This window comes from Erpetoichthys calabaricus, chromosome 17 (genome assembly GCF_900747795.2).
Source record: "Erpetoichthys calabaricus chromosome 17, fErpCal1.3, whole genome shotgun sequence".
NCBI classification, from domain to species: Eukaryota; Metazoa; Chordata; class Cladistia; order Polypteriformes; family Polypteridae; genus Erpetoichthys; species Erpetoichthys calabaricus.
In genome coordinates, this window is record NC_041410.2 from 55,216,973 (window position 1) to 55,237,293 (window position 20,321).

The 20,321-nt window shown below is 39.0% G+C and overlaps 2 protein-coding genes across 2 annotated transcripts in view; one reads left to right on the forward strand and one right to left on the reverse strand.

Moving 5' to 3' along the window:
• LOC127526110 (craniofacial development protein 2-like) overlaps positions 1-20,321 on the reverse strand; it is a 1,015,936-nt gene that overhangs the window by 117,949 nt on the left and 877,666 nt on the right. The window lies entirely within an intron of this gene.
• pstpip1a (proline-serine-threonine phosphatase interacting protein 1a) overlaps positions 1-20,321 on the forward strand; it is a 229,282-nt gene that overhangs the window by 113,393 nt on the left and 95,568 nt on the right. The window contains exon 3 of the mRNA XM_028822610.2: positions 5,313-5,387. Coding sequence (XP_028678443.2) covers positions 5,313-5,387 — 75 coding nt within the window. The remainder of the gene's footprint in view (positions 1-5,312; positions 5,388-20,321) is intronic.

Sequence of the window (20,321 nt, forward strand, 5' to 3'; positions counted from 1 at the left end):
CCCAAGCTGGATTAAAGGGTTTCCTGTGCCAGCTGATGGACACCTCCTCATGCCGAGGAATCAGAATAGGGTACGATGAGCTGACCTGAGTTTTAGAATGAAGCAACGAGACTCATAGTTTTTATAAAAAGATGTTTGCCCTTTATTTTAACCTAATTATTTATGGAATTATATTTAACTAGCCGACGCCCGCCGTAGTATACGGCGGTGTAAGAATAGGAACGGAAAACAGTGAGAAAGGAATTCAGAAATCAAGAAGAAATAAATACTTCTTGAAAGACGCAGTATGCATGTAGAATTTCCGGCCAAGCAGGATTACATGTGAAAGTGATAAATAGATCAGGCCTTCTGAATTTACGTACTATGGCCATGGCATTCTGATAGTTTTGTTGCATGTATCTTGGACTTCCTGGAAATGTGAATGGTAATATGATCATTTTGCCTACACGTACATTGTTATTTTCACCGTTTGCTTGCAGTGCGTCAGATAGTCCTTTGTATTGCAGATCTTGTTGATGTAATCTGAGATAGTTGAGATAGATGCGTACCCTCTGTTTTAACATACACATATGCGACATACTGTTGGAATAGTTTGCCGCTAGAGTGCAAAATACTAAATGTATTCCTCATTGCTAATCTGTACGCGTAAAATTGGCATTGAGTAAGCCTTTTTCACTTGGCGGTTCTTTTATCGGGAACATGTTGTAAATCTGTGTGCCAGCCAATGTCTCTGTAAGGGAATAAAAGTGGGTAAACCATAGGATCGCAATTTATATTGAGCGTGGAAATCTGTTTACAGGAGTTACCTATGGGATAGATGCAAAGGTCCCTTTCGGCAGACATTTTGCCATCTTCTGCGACGAAAATCGCTGCAACATCGGTGGGACATGTCGGGGCATTGTATCGTCGTAAATCCTGCCTATGGTCTTCCTTGAAAACCATTTGTACAGATGCTTTTGGATTGGACTGAGCGATTTCATACAGGGCGGCATGGTGGCGCAGTGGGTAGCGCTGCTGCCTCGCAGTTGGGGGACCTGGGTTCGCTTCCCGGGTCCGCCCTGCGTGGAGTTTGCATGTTCTCCCCGTGTCTGCGTGGGTTTCCTCTGGGCGCTCCGGTTTCCTCCCACAGTCCAAAGACATGCAGGTTAGGTGTATGGGTGTGTTTGTGTGTGTCCTGCGGTGGGTTGGCACCCTGCCCGGGATTGGTTCCTGCCTTGTGCCCTGTGTTGGCTGGGATTGGCTCCAGCAGACCCCCGTGACCCTGTGTTCGGATTTAGCGGGTTGGAAAATGGATGGATGGATGGATTTTAAAACAGTATGGTCCGTGGCCAGGAGGTTGAGTTATCTGTGCACCCATGGCAGCAAACGCTAGAGAAGAGTTGTATTCTCAAATGTGTTCACGATAATTTTTAGCTTCTGATGTTTGCTGTGTAAGAAGCTTTTGTAAAGACACAGGTGGCTCCCGCAAAGGTGGTAAAGCTACTTTACCGTCGTGGCAGCACATAGATAGATAGATAGATAGATAGATAGATAGATAGATAGATAGATAGATAGATAGATAGATAGATACTTTATTAATCCCAAGGGGAAATTGACATACTCCAGCAGGAGCATACTGATAAAAACAATATTAAATTAAAGAGTGATAACAATGCAGGTATACAGACAGACAATATCTTTGTACAATATTAACGTTTACTCCCCTGGGTGGAATTGAAGAGTCGCATAGTGTGAGGGAGGAACGATCTCCTCAGTCTGTCAGTGGAGCAGGACAGTGACAGCAGTCTGTTGCTGAAGCTGCTCTTCTGTCTGGAGATGATACTGTTTAGTAGATGCAGTGGATTCTCCATGATTGACAGGAGCCTGCTCAGTGCCCGTCGCTCTGCCACAGATGTCAATCTGTCCAGCTCCATGCCTACAATAGAGCCTGCCTTCCTCACCAGTTTGTCCAGGCGTGAGGCGTCTCTCTTCTTTATGCTGCCTCCCCAGCACACCACCGCGTAGAACAGGGCACTCGCCACAACCGTCTGGTAGAACATCTGCAGCATCTTATTGCCGATGTTGAAGGACTCCAGCCTTCTAAGGAAGTATAGTCGGCTCTGTCCTTTCTTACACAGAGCATCAGTATTGGCAGTCCAATTTATCATCCAGCTGCACTCCCAGGTATTTATAGGTCTGTACCTTCTGCACACAGTCACCTTTGATGATCACTGGGTCTATGAGGGGTCTGGGCCTCGTAAAATCCACCACCAGCTCCTTGGTTTTGCTGGTGTTCAGGTGTAGGTGGTCTGAGTCGCACCATTTAACAAAGTCCTTGATTAGGTTCCTATACTCCTCCTCCTGCCCACTCCTGATGCAGCCCACGATAGCAGTGTCATCAGAAAACTTTTGCACGTGGCAGGACTCCGAGTTGTATTGGAAGTCAGATGTATATAGGCTGAACAGGACCGGAGAAAGTACAGTCCCCTGTGGTGCTCCTGTGTTGTTGACCACAATGTCAGACCTGCAGTTCTCGAGACGCACATACTGAGGTCTGTCTTTAAAATAGTCTACGATCCATGCTACCAGGTATGAATCTACTCCCATCTCTGTCAGCTTGTCCCTAAGGAGCAGAGGTCGGATGGTGTTGAAGGCGCTAGAGAAGTTCAGAAACATAATTCTTACAGCACCACTGCCTCTGTCCAAGTGGGAGAGGGATCAGTGTAGCATATATATATGTGAATTTCCCCCTGGGATTAATAAAGTATCTATCTATCTATCTATCTATCTATCTATCTATCTATCTATCTATCTATCTATCTATCTATCTATCTATCTATCTATCTATCTATCTATCTATCTATCTATCTATCTATCTATCTATCTATCTATCTATCTATCTATAGATGATGGCATCCTCCGCTCCCACCTTCTCCTGGTATGCTAACTGCGGTGTACTTGTTGGATTTATTGTGCTCAGCAGGCCAGTATAGTGCATGACATGGAAGAGGACGAATAGGAATTGGGAAATGCCGTGTCGGCTGCGTGTGGGCGGGACCGTTTTGAAGAGAAAGATATATAAGAGATTGGATTTTAACCTCCATGTTTACCTGATTTTATAGATTATTTATTGACTTATTTTTTTTTTTGAAGATCATTTGTTGCACTGCATTTTGTGGAACACTTTGTTTTTCTGGCTTTAATAAAAGCACTGATACTTTTGCACCAACCCCTTGCTGAAGGGCCTCATTTGTCCAACTCATCTTGGTCTATGACTATTGAATGGTTATGGGTTGAAAAGACTCCTAGAGTCTTAGTGGTCGCTCTACAAAACTCCAGTACCTCCATTACATGCTGCCTTATGGTGCCACCAGTACACGACTAATTCTTGTACAACATCTAAAGAGATAACCTGTCCTTTGTGGAGAAAGTTTTGAGATAATATTGGACATAAAGCAAATGTATGGCCAACTGGCATTGTTGCTTTAGTATGGTCTAAAAGTGCAAGGCATAAAAGTATATATGTAATGTTTTCATTTATATCAATCCTTTAAAAAGTAAATCCGGAGGTCTCCCTGAACTTAAAGGGACTGAAAAGGTCTTGGACCAAGAATAGGGGCAACTGACACCACCTCTTATCAGCACAAATGGAATTCCCCAAAAGTGAGGCATTAGTTTAGCCAGTTAAATTTGAACAAAACTCTGTAATCAACCACACATCTTTGTAAATAATAATAGAAAAAAAGTAAAATAATAATCTTAACAGATGGAGGTTTACAAATATTAAGTTATTGTAACATGTACAGAATATAAATCTACAAACCTATAAGGTCACTGCAATGCAAAGATTACTCACAGATGACATGAAACTGTCTGACCTTGTTATTTTTACTCCTCTGAGACAGCAAAGAAACACTTTGAAAACTACAAAGCCAGGATCAGGGCTGGTTGCCATGGGCTTCCCTCAGCTGCTGATACTTGGAAGTGCAAGCATTACCCTGCTTTGATGTAATGTTCCTTATTACAACCTACTGGGGATGTGCACTGAAGAGGGGTATCCAGAAATAAGAATCTCATCCCAGGAAAGACAGGATAAGTCCTTCATAAATTAGAAACATAAAGGCCATTTCTTCCACCTAGAAGCTCTTTGTTTCCCACACAGACATCTAGTGCAATTTACTTCTTTTGTCTACATTTCTTAGCCTAATATAGTGTCTTCTTGGGATTTTTTTTTGTTTGTGGTTTCGCACCTATGAAATCGTTGTTTGTGACGCATCTACAAATTGCACTCCAAGCTCTTTGGGGTTAAGCTGCAATCTTTCTAAACAATCTTATGAATTTGTGGACATCAGATATGGAGCAACCTCTCAGCTGTGAAGAGAGGTAGCCCCTCCCTCTGAGGTTCAACCCACAATGTACAAGATACAAAAACAAAATAAACATAACTCAAAAATATAACAAACTCCGTCAACAAACAATTAATGCAGAGGCAAAAACAGATGACTTGGCTTTGGTATCAATGGGGGCTTTGTGCACTGAGAAAGAAAGTGCCATTACTGAAGCAATCGCGGCTGGTTTTGCAGTAGTGGTAGTGACAGGCTTACATTTCTGGTGAACCTCAACAGCTTGGATAGCACATTGCTCTAACAGGTACTGAATATTTGCCTTATAAATGGTCTTCTAAATGCTTATAGGTACTGCTTCTTTTGGCTCTACATATAGGAGACAGGGTAGATAACAATGAAAACTACTACAAAATCTCTTAACATAATGCATAATAGCAACATAATTAATGAACAGAACAATATTAAACATTACAATGCAGACAGAAGAAAAAAAAAACAATAACACAATAAGCAAATTTATATTTCAATTACAACATTAAATTAAAAAAAAAGTATAAGTCGGGGATGTAACACTTGCTGAAACATAAACTTATGGAGCCTCTCACTTATTTGATTTAATTATAAATTTTGAAGTGGTTTGATTTTTTGATACCCTTCCACAAAGAAAACTATGACGTACATAATTAAAAGTGATAAATAAATTAACCAATCAGCATTCATTTTGTATAACATCATTAGGAGCATGCACCATCATAAGGCAATTTACAGGATAAGGGATTGCCCCCTGATCAAATATATTCTTATAATCTTATATTGTCTAAATAAACTTATATTGTTGAACGCAGTTCTTGATACTGTATTATAACAACAAAAAAGTTTTACAGGCTGTGAAATTGTTTTACTTTTTGTCATTTAAAAACAGAATTAATGAGTAAAGCAGACCAGACATGGCTGTGGCTAACACTTTTTGTTGAACTTTGTCCACAGAGCTCAAGTTGAAGAGAAATATGGCAAAGAGCTTGTGAGTATTGCCCGGAAAGCAGGGGGCAATACAGAGATAAAGTAAGAGTCTTGATTTTTATCATTTCTTACATTAAGAAAAAATCTTTAGAGTTACTTGAATATTATTCATTTCTGAATTACGTTTTTTGTACTTTGTTGTCAAAGTTGTTATTATTATTATCTTAGCTGTATTCTTATGAATAATATTTCATCAAATACTACCTAGACCTCAGGGAATTAACATGTATGCAGCAAAACACAATTGTGGAATTTGTGGCCTCTACGCTGAGATTTGCTGTTCAGTTTTGCTTGTATTAATTCAATTGCTGCACACATAAGGAATGTATTATACTGAATTTTAAAAATGACCTCAATTAAATATCAGAATTTGTTGATTTAAAGGTTGAAATCAAATCATGTCTGAACTTCTTTCCCTCTTAATAAAATTGGGTAACTAACGATTTTTATGTAGAAAATAGGGAATTTTAGAAAAAGAAATTAAAAATATAACCATTACATAAACAACGAAATTACACCAATGTATAAAGCCCCATGTATGTATGTTGCTTCATATTAGGCTACAAGTGGGACATGAACAAAAGAAGGTGTGAAGTAAAGAAATCCTTGCTGTCTAGTGTAGTTTGTGTGTTCTTAATTACATTACATGGTGGAGAAAATTGCCTGCTTAGCCCTCTCCAAAACACACAAGTCGGCCTATTATCTTTATGCATACCATCTTTCTTTTAGAAAACTGGAATGCTGAATATGGTCATGCTGGATGGTTAACACAAATGTCCACTTTAGCAGAGCAATCATAAGGTTAGGGGCAATGGTTAATGGTTTCTCGACTGTAATTTTATTAGGTCTCCTAAAATTTATATATGGACATAATAAATCATCCTTTTTCTCAATGAAAAATACAAAGCAACATTTGTGAACCTCACTCTTCCAAGGCCTCCCCTACTTTAGATGTTTTCCGTGGTCCATGGATTCAATTATTTAACAAGTAACTTAGTAATGTGGGATTAAATATATATTCATGAAACTACACTACACCAGAAAATATAAAGACACCATGGTTCCAATCCAACAAGAAGTTATGTTAATTACGGAATCCAGTCATACATATAAAAGAACAAATTCTCGAGACATGAGAGCAGACATAGAGGTAGTGTAGATGATGGACAGGAGGGCCGGTATTTGAAAAACACATAAATATTTGCTTGGTAGCCTTAACACTATACAAAGATACCTGGGCAATCCTGGGCACTTCTGGTAGTAGTATTAAAAAAAAAAGCTATATTATATATTATCTCAGATTGGAAAAATCACATTTTTTCTGTGAGGATCAATTTTGATGTTTTTTCAGAACTTGGCAAAAAATCTTTAATATAATTCTAAAGTTAAAATGTTGGGCTGACCCTTTTTATCTTATTTTTTGTTGTACTGCATGTAAAGAATCATTTTAAATGGAGCTCTATAATCATGAAGTCCTTTTTTGGGTGAGTGTTGGTTGCTGAATTTGATGGAGTATCTTGGGGACATCCACTTCTATGTGGTATGTTGAATTCACTTGATTGAGTTGTGTTTTGTTATTATTACTTGTAGTAAAAGTAAAATAAGAAAATCAGAATACATTTTTAATAACAATGAAAAAGCCAACAATTAATTCAATCTCCAAAGCTTTCAACAAACAAACTTCTCATTGTATTTGGGGTACCCCAAACTGGATGGACTTGGGGAGAGAGCATCCATAGGGCATTATCTTCCACGAACTGCTATATAACAGACCACTGGGTGTCTGCACCAACTTGGATTCTCACAGGACATCATTGGAGATTGAGTGCTCAGCCATGTTGAGTCCCATGGGCACCGCCAGGGGGTAATGCAGGGACTAGTGAGCCCTATGTCATCGGGCCTCTGCCACAGGAAGTACTTCCAGGTGCAACAAGAAAGAAGTTTGCTGCCTTCATTCCAGGAGCCTGAGTTGGGAGAAAGAAGACAAGGCTTGTTGGGGGAAGGAGGAGGCTGAGTGAGAGAGACAGAAGGAAGAGAAGCAAAAAAGAAGGGAAAGTGCTTTATTGCTGTGTGCTTCATTATAGTTCTTTGGACCTGTGTACTGAACTTTGGTTGTGGGAAACGATTAGGGAAATATTTTCTACGTAATAAAAGCCTGTGTTTGTGCTGGACTTGTACCTTATGTCTGTCTGTGTCAGGTTTGGGGACCTAGGGTGCCCCCTTCAGGCCACAGGGGTCATACAGATATAAATTGATCTTCCAGCTCTCTTAAATATTTGAAGCTAGTTTTAGCAAGGAACCAAATTTTGAAAAGGTATCCAAACATTGATATTCAAATAAGTCACCTTTCACTGACACATTTCAGAATTTGTTTAATTTTTGAGTGCTACAGACTAACCAAACATCTTTTAAAAACAATAAATAACTTGATTAGCCTATTGGCACTTTTTTCTATAAATATCACACATATCATACTGAATGCTCATCTAGGGTACTCATAACATTAATATAATAATTCAACAGATATCCTTAATGCATTTTCAGTCATGAACTGCCTGAAGAAACTGAATCTTGGGTACTTTTTATTCCCTAGTTCAATAAGCTTTAAGAAATCCTGATAATGTCACCCATTTCAAATAAATTCTTTAAAAAATTTAGGCTACTTTGCATATGTATCAATCATAATAATGTATTACTCATTTGTATAGAGACATTCTGTATATATGTTAGATGAGCATATTGTAACCCAATGACATTTCTTTAGGCAGTTCATGAAGATACATTAAAGGCATCTATTCTGAAGTACTGTATTAGGTCAGCAGACGTGATGATGAGGCAGAGAAAGTAATTTAAGAAAAGAGACAATGCTATAAGGAGTGGCATAAACAATGGCAGAATGTGACAGGGTGGCCTATAAGGCCGAAGAGTGAAATGCTAGAAAAGCAGTTATGAGATCAATAAAAGCCAAGAGACTGAAGTGAGCAGCAGAATGAGCAAGGAAAGAAAAATAAGTCCAGAATCACAAAACAGATGGCAAAAAAAGACAGGCTATAGTAGGAATACATTTCTTGAAAAATGCTGAAATGGGGCATTATAATTGATGGAGGGGGACTGGAAGAAGTACATGAAGAAGTTACTTAAAGAGAAGAATGATTGGAATGGTTGATGTTTGCATTGGGAAAATAGAAGGACCTACTTGAAGAGAAGGCCACAAAAACTCAGTAACGCAGTGTGCCCAAACATAGTGGTCTTAAAAATGGTGAAGGTATTGGAAAGGTCATAGAGATGAGTGGTCTACAGACCTGTGTAATATGATTGGGTGTGAACGGAAGATTTGGAAAAATAGTGTGCTCATTCAAGTGTACAAGAGAAAAAGTGACCAATTGGAGTGTGGGTCATAATGAACAATCAAGTAATGCAGACATTGGTAGAAAACAAAATCAAAGATCAAGTGAAATTTTGATATATGCAGTTTCACTTTATGTCTCTCAAGGGATCAACAGATGTGATTTTTGTTGTCAGAATAATCCAGGAAAGGCATCCACAAAAGAGAAAGAAGCAGAATTCCGCTTTTATTAATTTGGAGAAGGCATTTGATAGGATGCTGCAAGTGGTGGTGAGGCAGGCATAGAAAAAGTTACAGTAGATATAAAAAAATGGTTAGTGTCTGCAACAATGTCAATGTATAAGAAAACGTGAACAGTGATCTGGATAGTGAAGGAGAAAGTGAAAGTTCTGAGGTAAGTGTGCAGCAGAGTTAATTACTATTCATGATAGTGATGGTGAGTAAAGAAAACTGATTTACTGTGTAACTGTCTAACTTAGGTACACCCAGGAAATTGTTAAAGTAACAATAGTGATAATGAAGTTGAACAGGGAGAAAAAAAGAAATCTAACATTCTTGCATTCCAAGGCTCACCATATCTCTAGTGGCTTTGAAAATACCTGTGGTAGGAACCACACCAGGTTACCAAGACAAGAAAGTAAGTAGCTGATGGTAAATAACAGTTCATAATAATTGTCACACTTGAATTTTTAAACTAAAACTAAAAAGTAGACCAGCAATATGTACGGCCTAATCAGCAGATCTCAATCAGGTATGGCACACTAAACTAACGAGTCTTCTGCCTGTATTTAAATGCTGAGATACATAGGACATCTCTTGCACAAGCTGATGGATCATTCCAGAGCTGTGGGCACTGTAGCTACTGGCTCAACCTCCCACTGTTGTTCTATTAATCTTTGGAACCTTTAGAAGACCAACACTATGAGACTGTAAGTTCTGGAAAGTATTTGTTGCCTAGGCCATTTAAAAGTTTAAAATATAAAAACAAGGATTTTGAAATCTCCCATAGACTTACCCAGAGATCACAGCAGGGAGCAGTTCACCCCCCACTTTAATAGGTGGCAATGTCCTTCATTTAGAGTCCCAGTTTGGGCACCCGCAGGGCTGCATGGGAGTTGGAGTCTGTCGGAGCAGCCCTGTAGGGATCCCTGGTGGACGATACAGAGTGCTGCCAGGGGAGGATCTCCCTGGCTTTTTCATGACCTGGAAGTGCCTCCAACTGCCTATGTCACATCACCGGAAGTACTCCTGAGTCTTCAATGTCCAGACAAGTTGGAGCTGGGAGGAAGGAATGCAACACTCAACTGGAGGAGGCTGGTGTAGGAGAGAGAGGGGAGGAGAAAGAGGGAAAAGACAACTTGTTCTTATGCTTGAATATACGAGGTAATCATAATAAACACCCTCTATTTCAACCCCTGACTGTATTAGTGTATTCGTGTTTTGGGGTTTGGGGCTCACTGGTGTATTGTGGTAAAAAAGAATTGAGTCGACAAAATTGAGTAGAGTTGGAGAATAATGTCCAGAAGACTAGCGAAAAAATATGATACAAATTGGATCAAAAACAACAAGCATTTGACAAAATACAGCAGTACGGTTGTGGTTTATATAGAAAATGGCAACCGGAAGGAAGTATGGCTAGAAGTGATGTCATAAAGGGAAAGATGGAAGTGTCGTCATCAGGATGGGACCAGAAGTGACGTCAACAAGAAGTGGCAGAAGTGATGCCATGATAATGGGTCAAAAAAGTGACGTAATCAAGATGGACCCGGAAATAACGTCATCAAGTTGTGGACGGAAAAGACGTTATCTTCCGGAATCGAAAGTGGAAGTGATGTCTTGGTCAGAATGCCATTTTGGGAATCTGGAAATGATGCAGGGAAGTGAGCTAGTTCATTATTTTTCTTCTGTATGTCTGGTGAAAGAAGGAGAGAGGCTATATATGTACAGTATATAGAAGTGTTTTTGGTCTTTCCATGTAGTCATTACATTTGCCTGCTTTTTTTAATGAGGGTTGGCAGGTCTTTAATGTTCTTATGAGGCAGTACTGCATCTCAACAAGCAAACTTTAACATAAGGTCTTCAAAATAAATAGACTGTGGGTTGTAAATGCAGGTGCAGGCTCACTGAGCAGCACAAAAGTATACTGTAGGTACAGCAGAGCAAACTTTGAATAAGAGTCAGTGAGGTTTTGGGCTCTGCCAAAAGATAAAGAAAGTGTGAGCAGTGCAGAATCTGATGTGACATGAGCGATACACAGTGAAAAGGAATGCACTTGACATTACCTACATGACATTTTAAAAAAGCATGTATCACACCCACAAATCTCAAAAGTGTTTGCCACTGAAGCAAAGGCAATACAAAATTAAAATGCAAACTAGATAGATAGTGTGATGGACGACCGGCTAAGGACTCCGGTCGCCACCCCCAGGCCGCTAGGAGGAGCCCTCCGGACAGCATGATGGTGCCCCGAGTTCCAGCAGGGCCTCATGGACTCTGTAGTTTATACACACAGCCCTGCTGGATACCTTGGGGGCCACCGGGAGTCGCTGTAGGGGGGCTAGTGGGCTCTTGCGTGCCCTATAACCCGGGAGTGCATCACAGTCACGTGATCGGAGGAAGCGACGTGCTCCCGGGATGAAGAAGAGGACAGTTTGCCCTGACCCGGAAGGAAAACGGACTTGTGGGTTTGGCCAGGGACCACTTCCGGGTCAGGGGCTATAAAAGAACTATGGGAAGCCCAGAACACTGAGCTGAGCCGGGAGATAGGGTGGCGACGTGTCTGGGCGAGGAGGATTGGCTTGTTTATAGAGAGTATTGTGATTTATGAATAGTGTGGTAGGGAGAGTGCTTGGTGCACTGTATAACAGAAAAATAAAATATTGTTGTACTTTTACCTCGTGTTCAGAGTGGTACCTGAGGGTTCAAGAGGTGGACAAAAGCCTTAACTGCTACAATAGATAGATAGATAGATAGATAGATAGATAGATAGATAGATAGATAGATAGATAGATAGATAGATAGATAGATAGATAGATAGATAGATAGATAGATAGATAGATAGATAGATAGATACTTTATTAATCCCAAGGGGAAATTCACATACTCCAGCAGCAGCATACTGATAAAGAATAATATTAAATTAAAGAGTGATAACAATGCAGGTATACAGACAGACAATAACTTTGTATAATGTTAACGTTTACGTAAGTAATTAGAATAAAACAACAGTGGAACCCTCTCTTATAGAATAAGAAATACTAAAGAATAAGACTGACAATGGAAAGTTTTCCTTAAGCAATATCCGAAATAAAAATACAGAAATGTGCCTTGTAGCAGAGGATTAAAGGCACATTATGGAGGTGGCGTTTAATTGTGAATGCACCCTAAGGCCGGTAGACTATTTTTATTGCAGCTACCCACAGTCTAACCACAGACCTCTGCTTTCCTGCAAATCAGTCAAACTGATGTCTGTTTTGTTCAAATCACACCTTTGTCTCTAACATGCAAAGAAAGAGCTTGAAATCCCCACTCACCTCTTTTTTTAGCTTATGCTGCTAAGTACCCAAGAGTGAATAAAATTGCTTTATATTTTTATGCAGGACCTTAACATACAGTTATGGTACATTACTGGTCTGGGCATTCAGTAATGAAATATACTCTTTGATGATGTAAAAGAAACAAGACTTACAGTCTTGGATTGTGTCTGGCAGCTAGTAAGAGCACACTCAGGACAGGGCATTAAGTAAAAGGGAGGCTAAAGTTAAGGTTATTATATTTCTATAGTGTACTAGTTGGTAGGAACTTATTCGGGCCTCTCCTGTTCAAACTCTCACAGGTTGACTGGGAGTTCTAGTCTGAGCAGACAACCTTGTTGGCTAAAATCTCTGTCAGGGTCGGAAAAGGTTCTACATGCTCAGCTACAGAGCTCAGCAACTCAGGATCTCCACATTCAGCCAATTAGATTGCACATTTATGTCACATGGTTTACTTAGTGGAAAACCCAAGAAGCCTCCAGCTCTATATGATAAATGTTGCTACCCGAGAGACAGTCGAACTATAAGATATGTCCACTGCAAGACATGCCTACTTGACAATCATCATTATCTATGTGTCAGATTATCCCCCACAACCCTAATCCTAACCTAATTTTAGGGCTATTGTATGGGAATAAAGCACAAGGTATGCCTTTAAAATGGGTGCATTGAGAATGGTGCAAATGATCGATCATGTCACATAACATCACTCATGTATAATGCCAAGGACGCTAAATATCATACGATGTGTGCAAATTGATTAGCTCCTGAATGGAGCAGAACCTCTGGAGGAGGTTCTTGCAGGATTCAAGATCAGTACTATAAGGATCTGGTGACTCAGAAGTGTTTTCTAAATATGCAATTATAACTGGATATAACTGTACTACTGGATCAGGACTTGAAAGAGACTCTGACCTCCAGACAGATTGAGCTCAGAGTCAGGAGAAGATTATGGACAAGTACTCACCCAACAAGCAGACCAGACTGTGCTACCCGGTACATACTGTATGATGGATCACCTAGATGTCTTTGAGAACACTGTTGAACTGTCAGGCCCACAAGTCACAAAGCTATTGGTGTTTTCTCTTGGGTATTACCCTGATGTGCCCTTCATTAGTTCCTTCTTTTCTACATAAAATTGTCTTATAAATTCTGGACTCTGGTCTTACCTAATTATTGTTCTGGATAAGGGATTACTCAAGAACATCCCCTGTAAATCACAATGTACAATATATTATGGAATATACATTTGTATGTGCTTTTCACAAAAATATTTTGATTTTCCATTTAGATAGATAGATAGATAGATAGATAGATAGATAGATAGATAGATAGATAGATAGATAGATAGATAGATAGATAGATAGATAGATAGATAGATAGATAGATAGATAGATAGATTTATACCCAGACAGGGCATTGGAGCCATTAAGAAGGCCAATAGAATGTTAGGATTTACATCATGATGTGTAGAGTACAGGTCATGGGGGTTATGCTTAAGTTATAATCCTGTCCACACACGCACTGTTTTCTTAAAAAAATCTCCACCCACATGAAAATGCAAAAATCCTCTGGCAAGAGCATGCTATGACAACAGCGATGTCCTTGACAAATGGAAGTTCTCTCGCCATTCTTCAGCAACAAAAACTTAATTCTCAAAGTTGTCCCACCTACTGGAGGTCTGACTGGGTCTTTTCCAAAACCTGCGATGTTGATGGCTGGGTCTGTGTCGCCGGAGTGTTTGTTGTTGCAGTGGCCACCGTAGAGCATTCTGATGCCTCTATTGCTCAATATAACGATAAAGTAAATGTATGTTTAAATGTAAACATGTAAAAAGTCCCATTAACAAGGTTAACACCAGCACTACTTTAGCTACACTCGCCATTGAATGAAATTGCCTCATATAAACAAAACATATAGTGGCACACACACTGACATCAAGCAAAGAAGATACCGATTGTTGTGATGTGAAATATTGCATACAAGTTGATAAATATTTTGTATGTCTTTATTTGTAACTTAGGAAAAGCAATGTAATATTAGTGTTGCATTAGTGAAAAGCATTCATGTCACCCCCACCAACCCAGGACTAAGTCAGGAAAGTGAATTTTAAGACAGAGTTGGGGGAAGTGCCTCATACAAGTTTGGTAAATGTTTCTCTGAAGTCTCTCAACCCCCACAGAAAAGCCAGGCTGCCTAACTGCCAAGCTTGACCTTAACATATGGTTTTGGGGGCAGGTGTGAAGGTGTTCTATTCCCCCATTGGTGTGAAGTATGGCTGTTTGGAACTGGCTTGTATCAGAAGCCTTTAAGTACCACAACGCCCTATTGGCTCCAGGGGTTGGACAGAAAACCTATAAATTTGCTTGCTTTATCTCACCCTCTCTCTCTCTTACCAAACTGATGAAAGACCATCTCACACACCATGAACTGAAAAGAACAACACAATGAAGAGCACAGCTCGGCAGCCATATTGAGACAGGCATGTGGCCTGTTTTGAAGAAAGCTGACCACAAATAATGCCTTAACTAGAGACATTTTTAAGTAACTAACAAGTCTGTGTGCTGCCTGAAACTACAAATCACCATTTATCAGGATGTATGGTTGCCAATATTCAAATGTACTTTGCATATTGTTATTATTTATGAATATTATCAATAATACATTATCTAATTGTAACTTAACTCCTGCTTGTCTTTTACTACACCTAATTGCCTGAGGTTATACATGTTGAAGGGAAGGTGGGGAGAAGTTATATGGTACAATACCTTATAAACAGTGGTAAGTCTGTGAGATTGGAGGCATTTTGACAAAGGCTACATATTAATAATACAAAAGGGGAAAGTAGAGTAAAATATTGCTCTACCAAGACGAAACACAGATGAACACTGTGACAATACAAGCCAAAAACTCAGTTTTCCCTGTCTGCACATAAACAGGCAAGACGGGCTTTCTGAACATCTTCACCCTGGAAGGAGTTTTTTAAAAGGTCCACTTTCAGGGGCCTAAAACACATTTTGTGTGTGGTTGAAGGGCCAAAACATATACAAAAAGTTACATTTAAAAAAATAACTGGGAACATGTGGAGTAGGTCTAAGTTATATAATACACTACTGAGACCTTACCTGTACTGTGTACAGTTTTGGTTTCAATATTACAATAAAGAAGTCATAGCAGCATTAAGTCCAGAGAAGAACCACTAGGTTGATTACAGGACTAAAAGGTTTAAGCTGTGAGGAAAGATTTAGAGAATTGAACCGTGACATTTAGGCACACAGAGATTAAGAGGTGGCATGATCGAAGTGTTTAAAATTCAGCAAAGAATTACTACAAGAATTAGTTACTTTGCAATAGATTCTTCAGCAACAACAAAGTGATACAGTTGGAAACTTATTAAGTGCAAATTTTACACAAATGTTGGAAAGGTTTTCTTCATACAAAGAATCATAGACATATGCAATAAAATACCAAGTAAAGTGGTGGAGAGTAGAACTTTTTAGAGACTTCAGATCTTGACTCGATTATATTTTTGGAGAATCTAGGTAAATATGATTGACAAATGTGTGGAGCTGTATGGCCTGTTCTTGTCAAAATCACTGTTCTAGTAGTAATAGATTGATAGTTAGATAGAACTTTATTTGTCTCTAATGGGAAAAATTAAAACGTTACTGAAGTGCAAGAGACATATACAGTAATCCCTCCTCCATCGCGGGGGTTGCGTTCCAGAGCCACCCGCGAAATAAGAAAATCCGCGAAGTAGAAACCATATGTTTATATGGTTATTTTTATATTGTCATGCTTGGGTCACAGATTTGCGCAGAAACACAGGAGGTTGTAGAGAGACAGGAACGTTATTCAAACACTGCAAACAAACATTTGTCTCTTTTTCAAAAGTTTAAACTGTGCTCCATGACAAGACAGAGATGACAGTTCTGTCTCACAATTAAAAGAATACAAACATATCTTCCTCTTCAAAGGAGTGCTTGTCAGGAGCACAGGCTGTCAGAAACAGAGAGCAAAGCAAACAAATCAATAGGGCTGTTTGGCTTTTAAGTATGCGAAGCACCGCCGGTACAAAGCTGTTGAAGGCGGCAGCTCATACCCCCTCCGTCAGGAGCAGGGAGAGAAAGAGAGAGAGAGAGAGAGAGAGAGAGAGAGACAGATAAAAACAAAGAGTGAAAAATCAATACGTGCCCTTTGAGCTTTTAAGTATGCGAAGCACCGTGCAGCATGTCGCTTCACGAAGCAGCTGCACACAAAAGGTAGCAACGTGAAGATAATCTTTCAGCATTTTTAGACGAGCGTCCGTATCGTCTAGGTGTGCGAACAGCCCCCCTGCTCACACCCCCTACGTCAGGATCAGAGAAAGTCAGCGCAAGACAGACAGAGAAAAGTAAGTTGGGTAGCTTCTCAGCCATCTGCCAATAGCGTCCCTTGTATGAAATCAACTGGGCAAACCAACTGAGGAAGCATGTACCAGAAATTAAAAGACCCATTGTCTGCAGAAATCCGCGAACCAGCAAAAAATCCACGATATATATTTAAATATGCTTACATATAAAATCCGCGATGGAGTGAAGCCGCGAAAGGCGAAGCGCGATATAGCGAGGGATTACTGTAAATATTATAACAAACCACCACCAATTAAACACACACAAGAACTTGGATAATAAAAGAGCCTCTGTTGTCTGATAACAGGCTTGTAGGTGGCAGTAAAATGTAGTCAGATTTCCTTTGCTGTGTCACAGGTTTACATTTAAAGTCACTAACATTTGGACAGAGCAGGTCCAGCTTGTATGCACACATGAAATATGCTGATAGAAATTTGTTCCTTCCAAAGTTACCCTGGTTAAAGTCTTCAGCCTTCTAGGGTCAGAATGATTCATCATTGGAGTTTTGGTAACAAAATGAATCATTTATGCTGTTGAGATAATAAACATTAATCAGGATGATGAGAATAGTAGTGCGGACAAATTCAGTCAGCATTTCAATGTCTGGATTACACATTTTAGATTCCAATTATTACATTCTCACTTTGCACCATTTCTCATTGTGATAGATGTTCATCTTTCCCTTCCTGCATTTTCCACTTCATCTGATCATTTCAGATGAAAACCCATCCAGCATTAAAATAGCATCTGAAATAAGAAGTTTAAGACTGTTCTTCACAGTATCTAAAAAGCCATAGTACCTGAACCCGCTGTGACTCACTCTGAGATGTAACAGTTCATCCATCTTATTTAAAGCGACTGAACATTCATAAGTATAAAGGCAAATTATAGTGTGGGCCAATGTGATATACAGAATGTAATGAGGATAAAAAAAAGTTGAATGAACTAGGATTCTATTTATGATGTCCAGCAAAGGAAATCTCCATACATTATAATATATCGTGTTATCTAGATTGGCTGGCAAAGAAATGATAAGGATACCAACTAATTTTATAGAAAATTTAAATCAGTAACGGTCACAATTGTTTTAATAGAGGAAAGGCTTGAATTAGGTTCAATGCATTAATGTCAAGTCATATTCAAATAAATTGTAACAAAATTAGAAAATCTCCAAATTCAGTGCTGGTCAACATCAAGCATCTTTCACATACACCTAACTAACCAAAAAGTAAAACAGAAGTATTGCACCTTCAAGAAATGATAAATACATTCAACTGGTAACAGATGTTAAAACATGAATAATAATAATAATAATAATCATAATAATAATAATAATAATAATAATAATAATAATACAGACTCTTAGCTCTGCTAATCCTTTTTAGGCTTTTTGATTTTTGACATTCATTCTGTTTTGATTTTAAGCTCGTTCAGGTTTAGATTTCTAGACATTAGTGTATTGATTCTGGTGTTGTTTTGCCTTAAGAGAATCTGTTCTGCTTCACCCTTGCAAAAATTGAGTCCTGTTTGGTTTGTATGATTAACAGATTGAATTGGTGCAACCAGTGGCGGAATTGGAAGAAAATAACTGGTGGTACTCCTTGTTGTGGCGCGTACTGAATAGCAGTGGGAAGTTGGTGGTGTGGGGGTATGGGTTACCCTCGGAGGTCTGAAAGTACTCTTAGAGTAGAGCGACTAGGCTGATTTCAGTTATACAGGGAAAGAGTTATGAAGAAAGATTAAAAGAGTTGAGCCTTATCAATTTAAGCAAAAGAAGATTAAGAGAAGACGTGAGTGAAGGGAATTAGTACAATGGATTGAGACTGTTCTTTTAAAATGAGTTCATCAAGAACAAGGGGACACAGTTGGAAACTTGTTAAGGATAAATTTCATGCAAACATTTGGAAGTTTTTCTTTACACAGAGAAACATAGACACTTGGAATAAGTTACCAAGAATTATGATAGACAGTAAGACTTTAGGTACTTTCAAAACTCAATTTAATTTTATTTAGAAGAATTAAGTGGATAGGACTGGTGAGCTTTGTTGGACTGAATGGCCTGTTCTTGTCTAGATTGTTCTAATGCTCTAAATAAACTGAGTGGCTAGGCAGTGGTATTGTCCAAGTGCACGCTGATAAACAGTAACTGTAATGGAGATAGTTGGGAGTGGATACACTTGGAAGTGAGAAACCTTTGCGAAAGGACAGATTATTTTTCTATATGTGGGTTAGAAATGTGGAGCAAAGTGCCAATACAACCCAGTATGCCTGCATTCACTACTGGTACTCAATAATATATGGTGCTGGCACTGGTCAACTTCAAGCACTGGACACAACACCCTGATTTTTTTTTCTCAGTGTAATTTTATTTCTCTGTTGAGCACTTTGTTGTTGCTTTACACAGGCAGTGATGCATATTAGAGACTGAAAAATAAATGTACGAAGTTACTGTATTTTCTGACTCATTCAGGTCCAGGGGACATCTTTAAATATAGTATTTCCGTCTGTGATGTCAAAAAAGTTCTGTAATAATTTCTCCAATTCAGATTATCTAACAGTTTTAATAGATTTGCACATCATCAGTTAAAAATCACAGTATATTCCCAATGACCCTCGGATGTTTTGGACATACACTTACTACAACTTACTACTTACTACTACAACTTACTAACTTTAAATTTTGTCCACTGTTGTCCTGATGTTATTATGATAGGTTTCTGCTCCTCACAACCTTACAGTTGGATTAAGTGAGTCCTGTAATTGGATGGATGAATAATAATAATAATAATCAGTTACCATTAAATTAATTTTTTTAATATCAGAATGTATTGTGTGCTCATCTGCAGTAAGTATATATATATTTTTTAAACCATTACTTTTATATATTACTAGGGGGCTTTGCCCCCTGCTCGCTTCGCTTGCCAACCCCCAGATTTGGTTAACTGGATATACAATTTAAAGAGATTGTTTTTTTCATTTCTTTCATTTTCATTCATTTTTTATTTCTTGATATTTCCCAGTAATAAAGCTGTAGTGAATGAGTTATGTCCTTTAAGCCAGCTGCTGCTACCGTGCTGCGTAATCTGCATGTTGCGCTGTGTGACGATCATTTAAAAGCCTGTACAGCAGCTGTCCTTTGTCTCACTTCCTTGTCTCGCGGGACGTTAAAGTGTCTCAGAGAAATTGTAAGTAGGGCGTGACGTGCAAGTAGTCTTACGGGACTTCAAAGTGTCTTCCGAGAAGATCACATCCTGACCCAAGTTTTTTTTATTATAATAGAGAGATGTCATTTCTTTTATTTGAGGAGTTGTTACCTTACAGCCCCCGATTCCAGTTCAAATCTTACCATGGGCACTGTCTGTGTGGATGTTACATGTTCTCCTGTGTCTATGTGGCTTTTTCTATGGATACTTTAATTTTCCTCCCACATCCCAGAGGAGTATGCGTTAGGTTAATTAGCAGCTCAAGGTCATCCCCATGCGGTTAAGTGTGGGAGGATGCAAATGTGCCCAAGAATGAGCTGGCATCCTGTCTTGCACCCAATGCTATTGGGCTCTCCAGACCCCAAGCTGAATAATCAGGTTAGAAAATGAAGGAAAGGATAATGTTGTTGTATTTTAACCCAGTGGATTTATATAGCTTTTTTTTTTTTATTGAATACAAAATGCACATCCAAGTCATTAACAAGTAACCATCAATAGTCAAA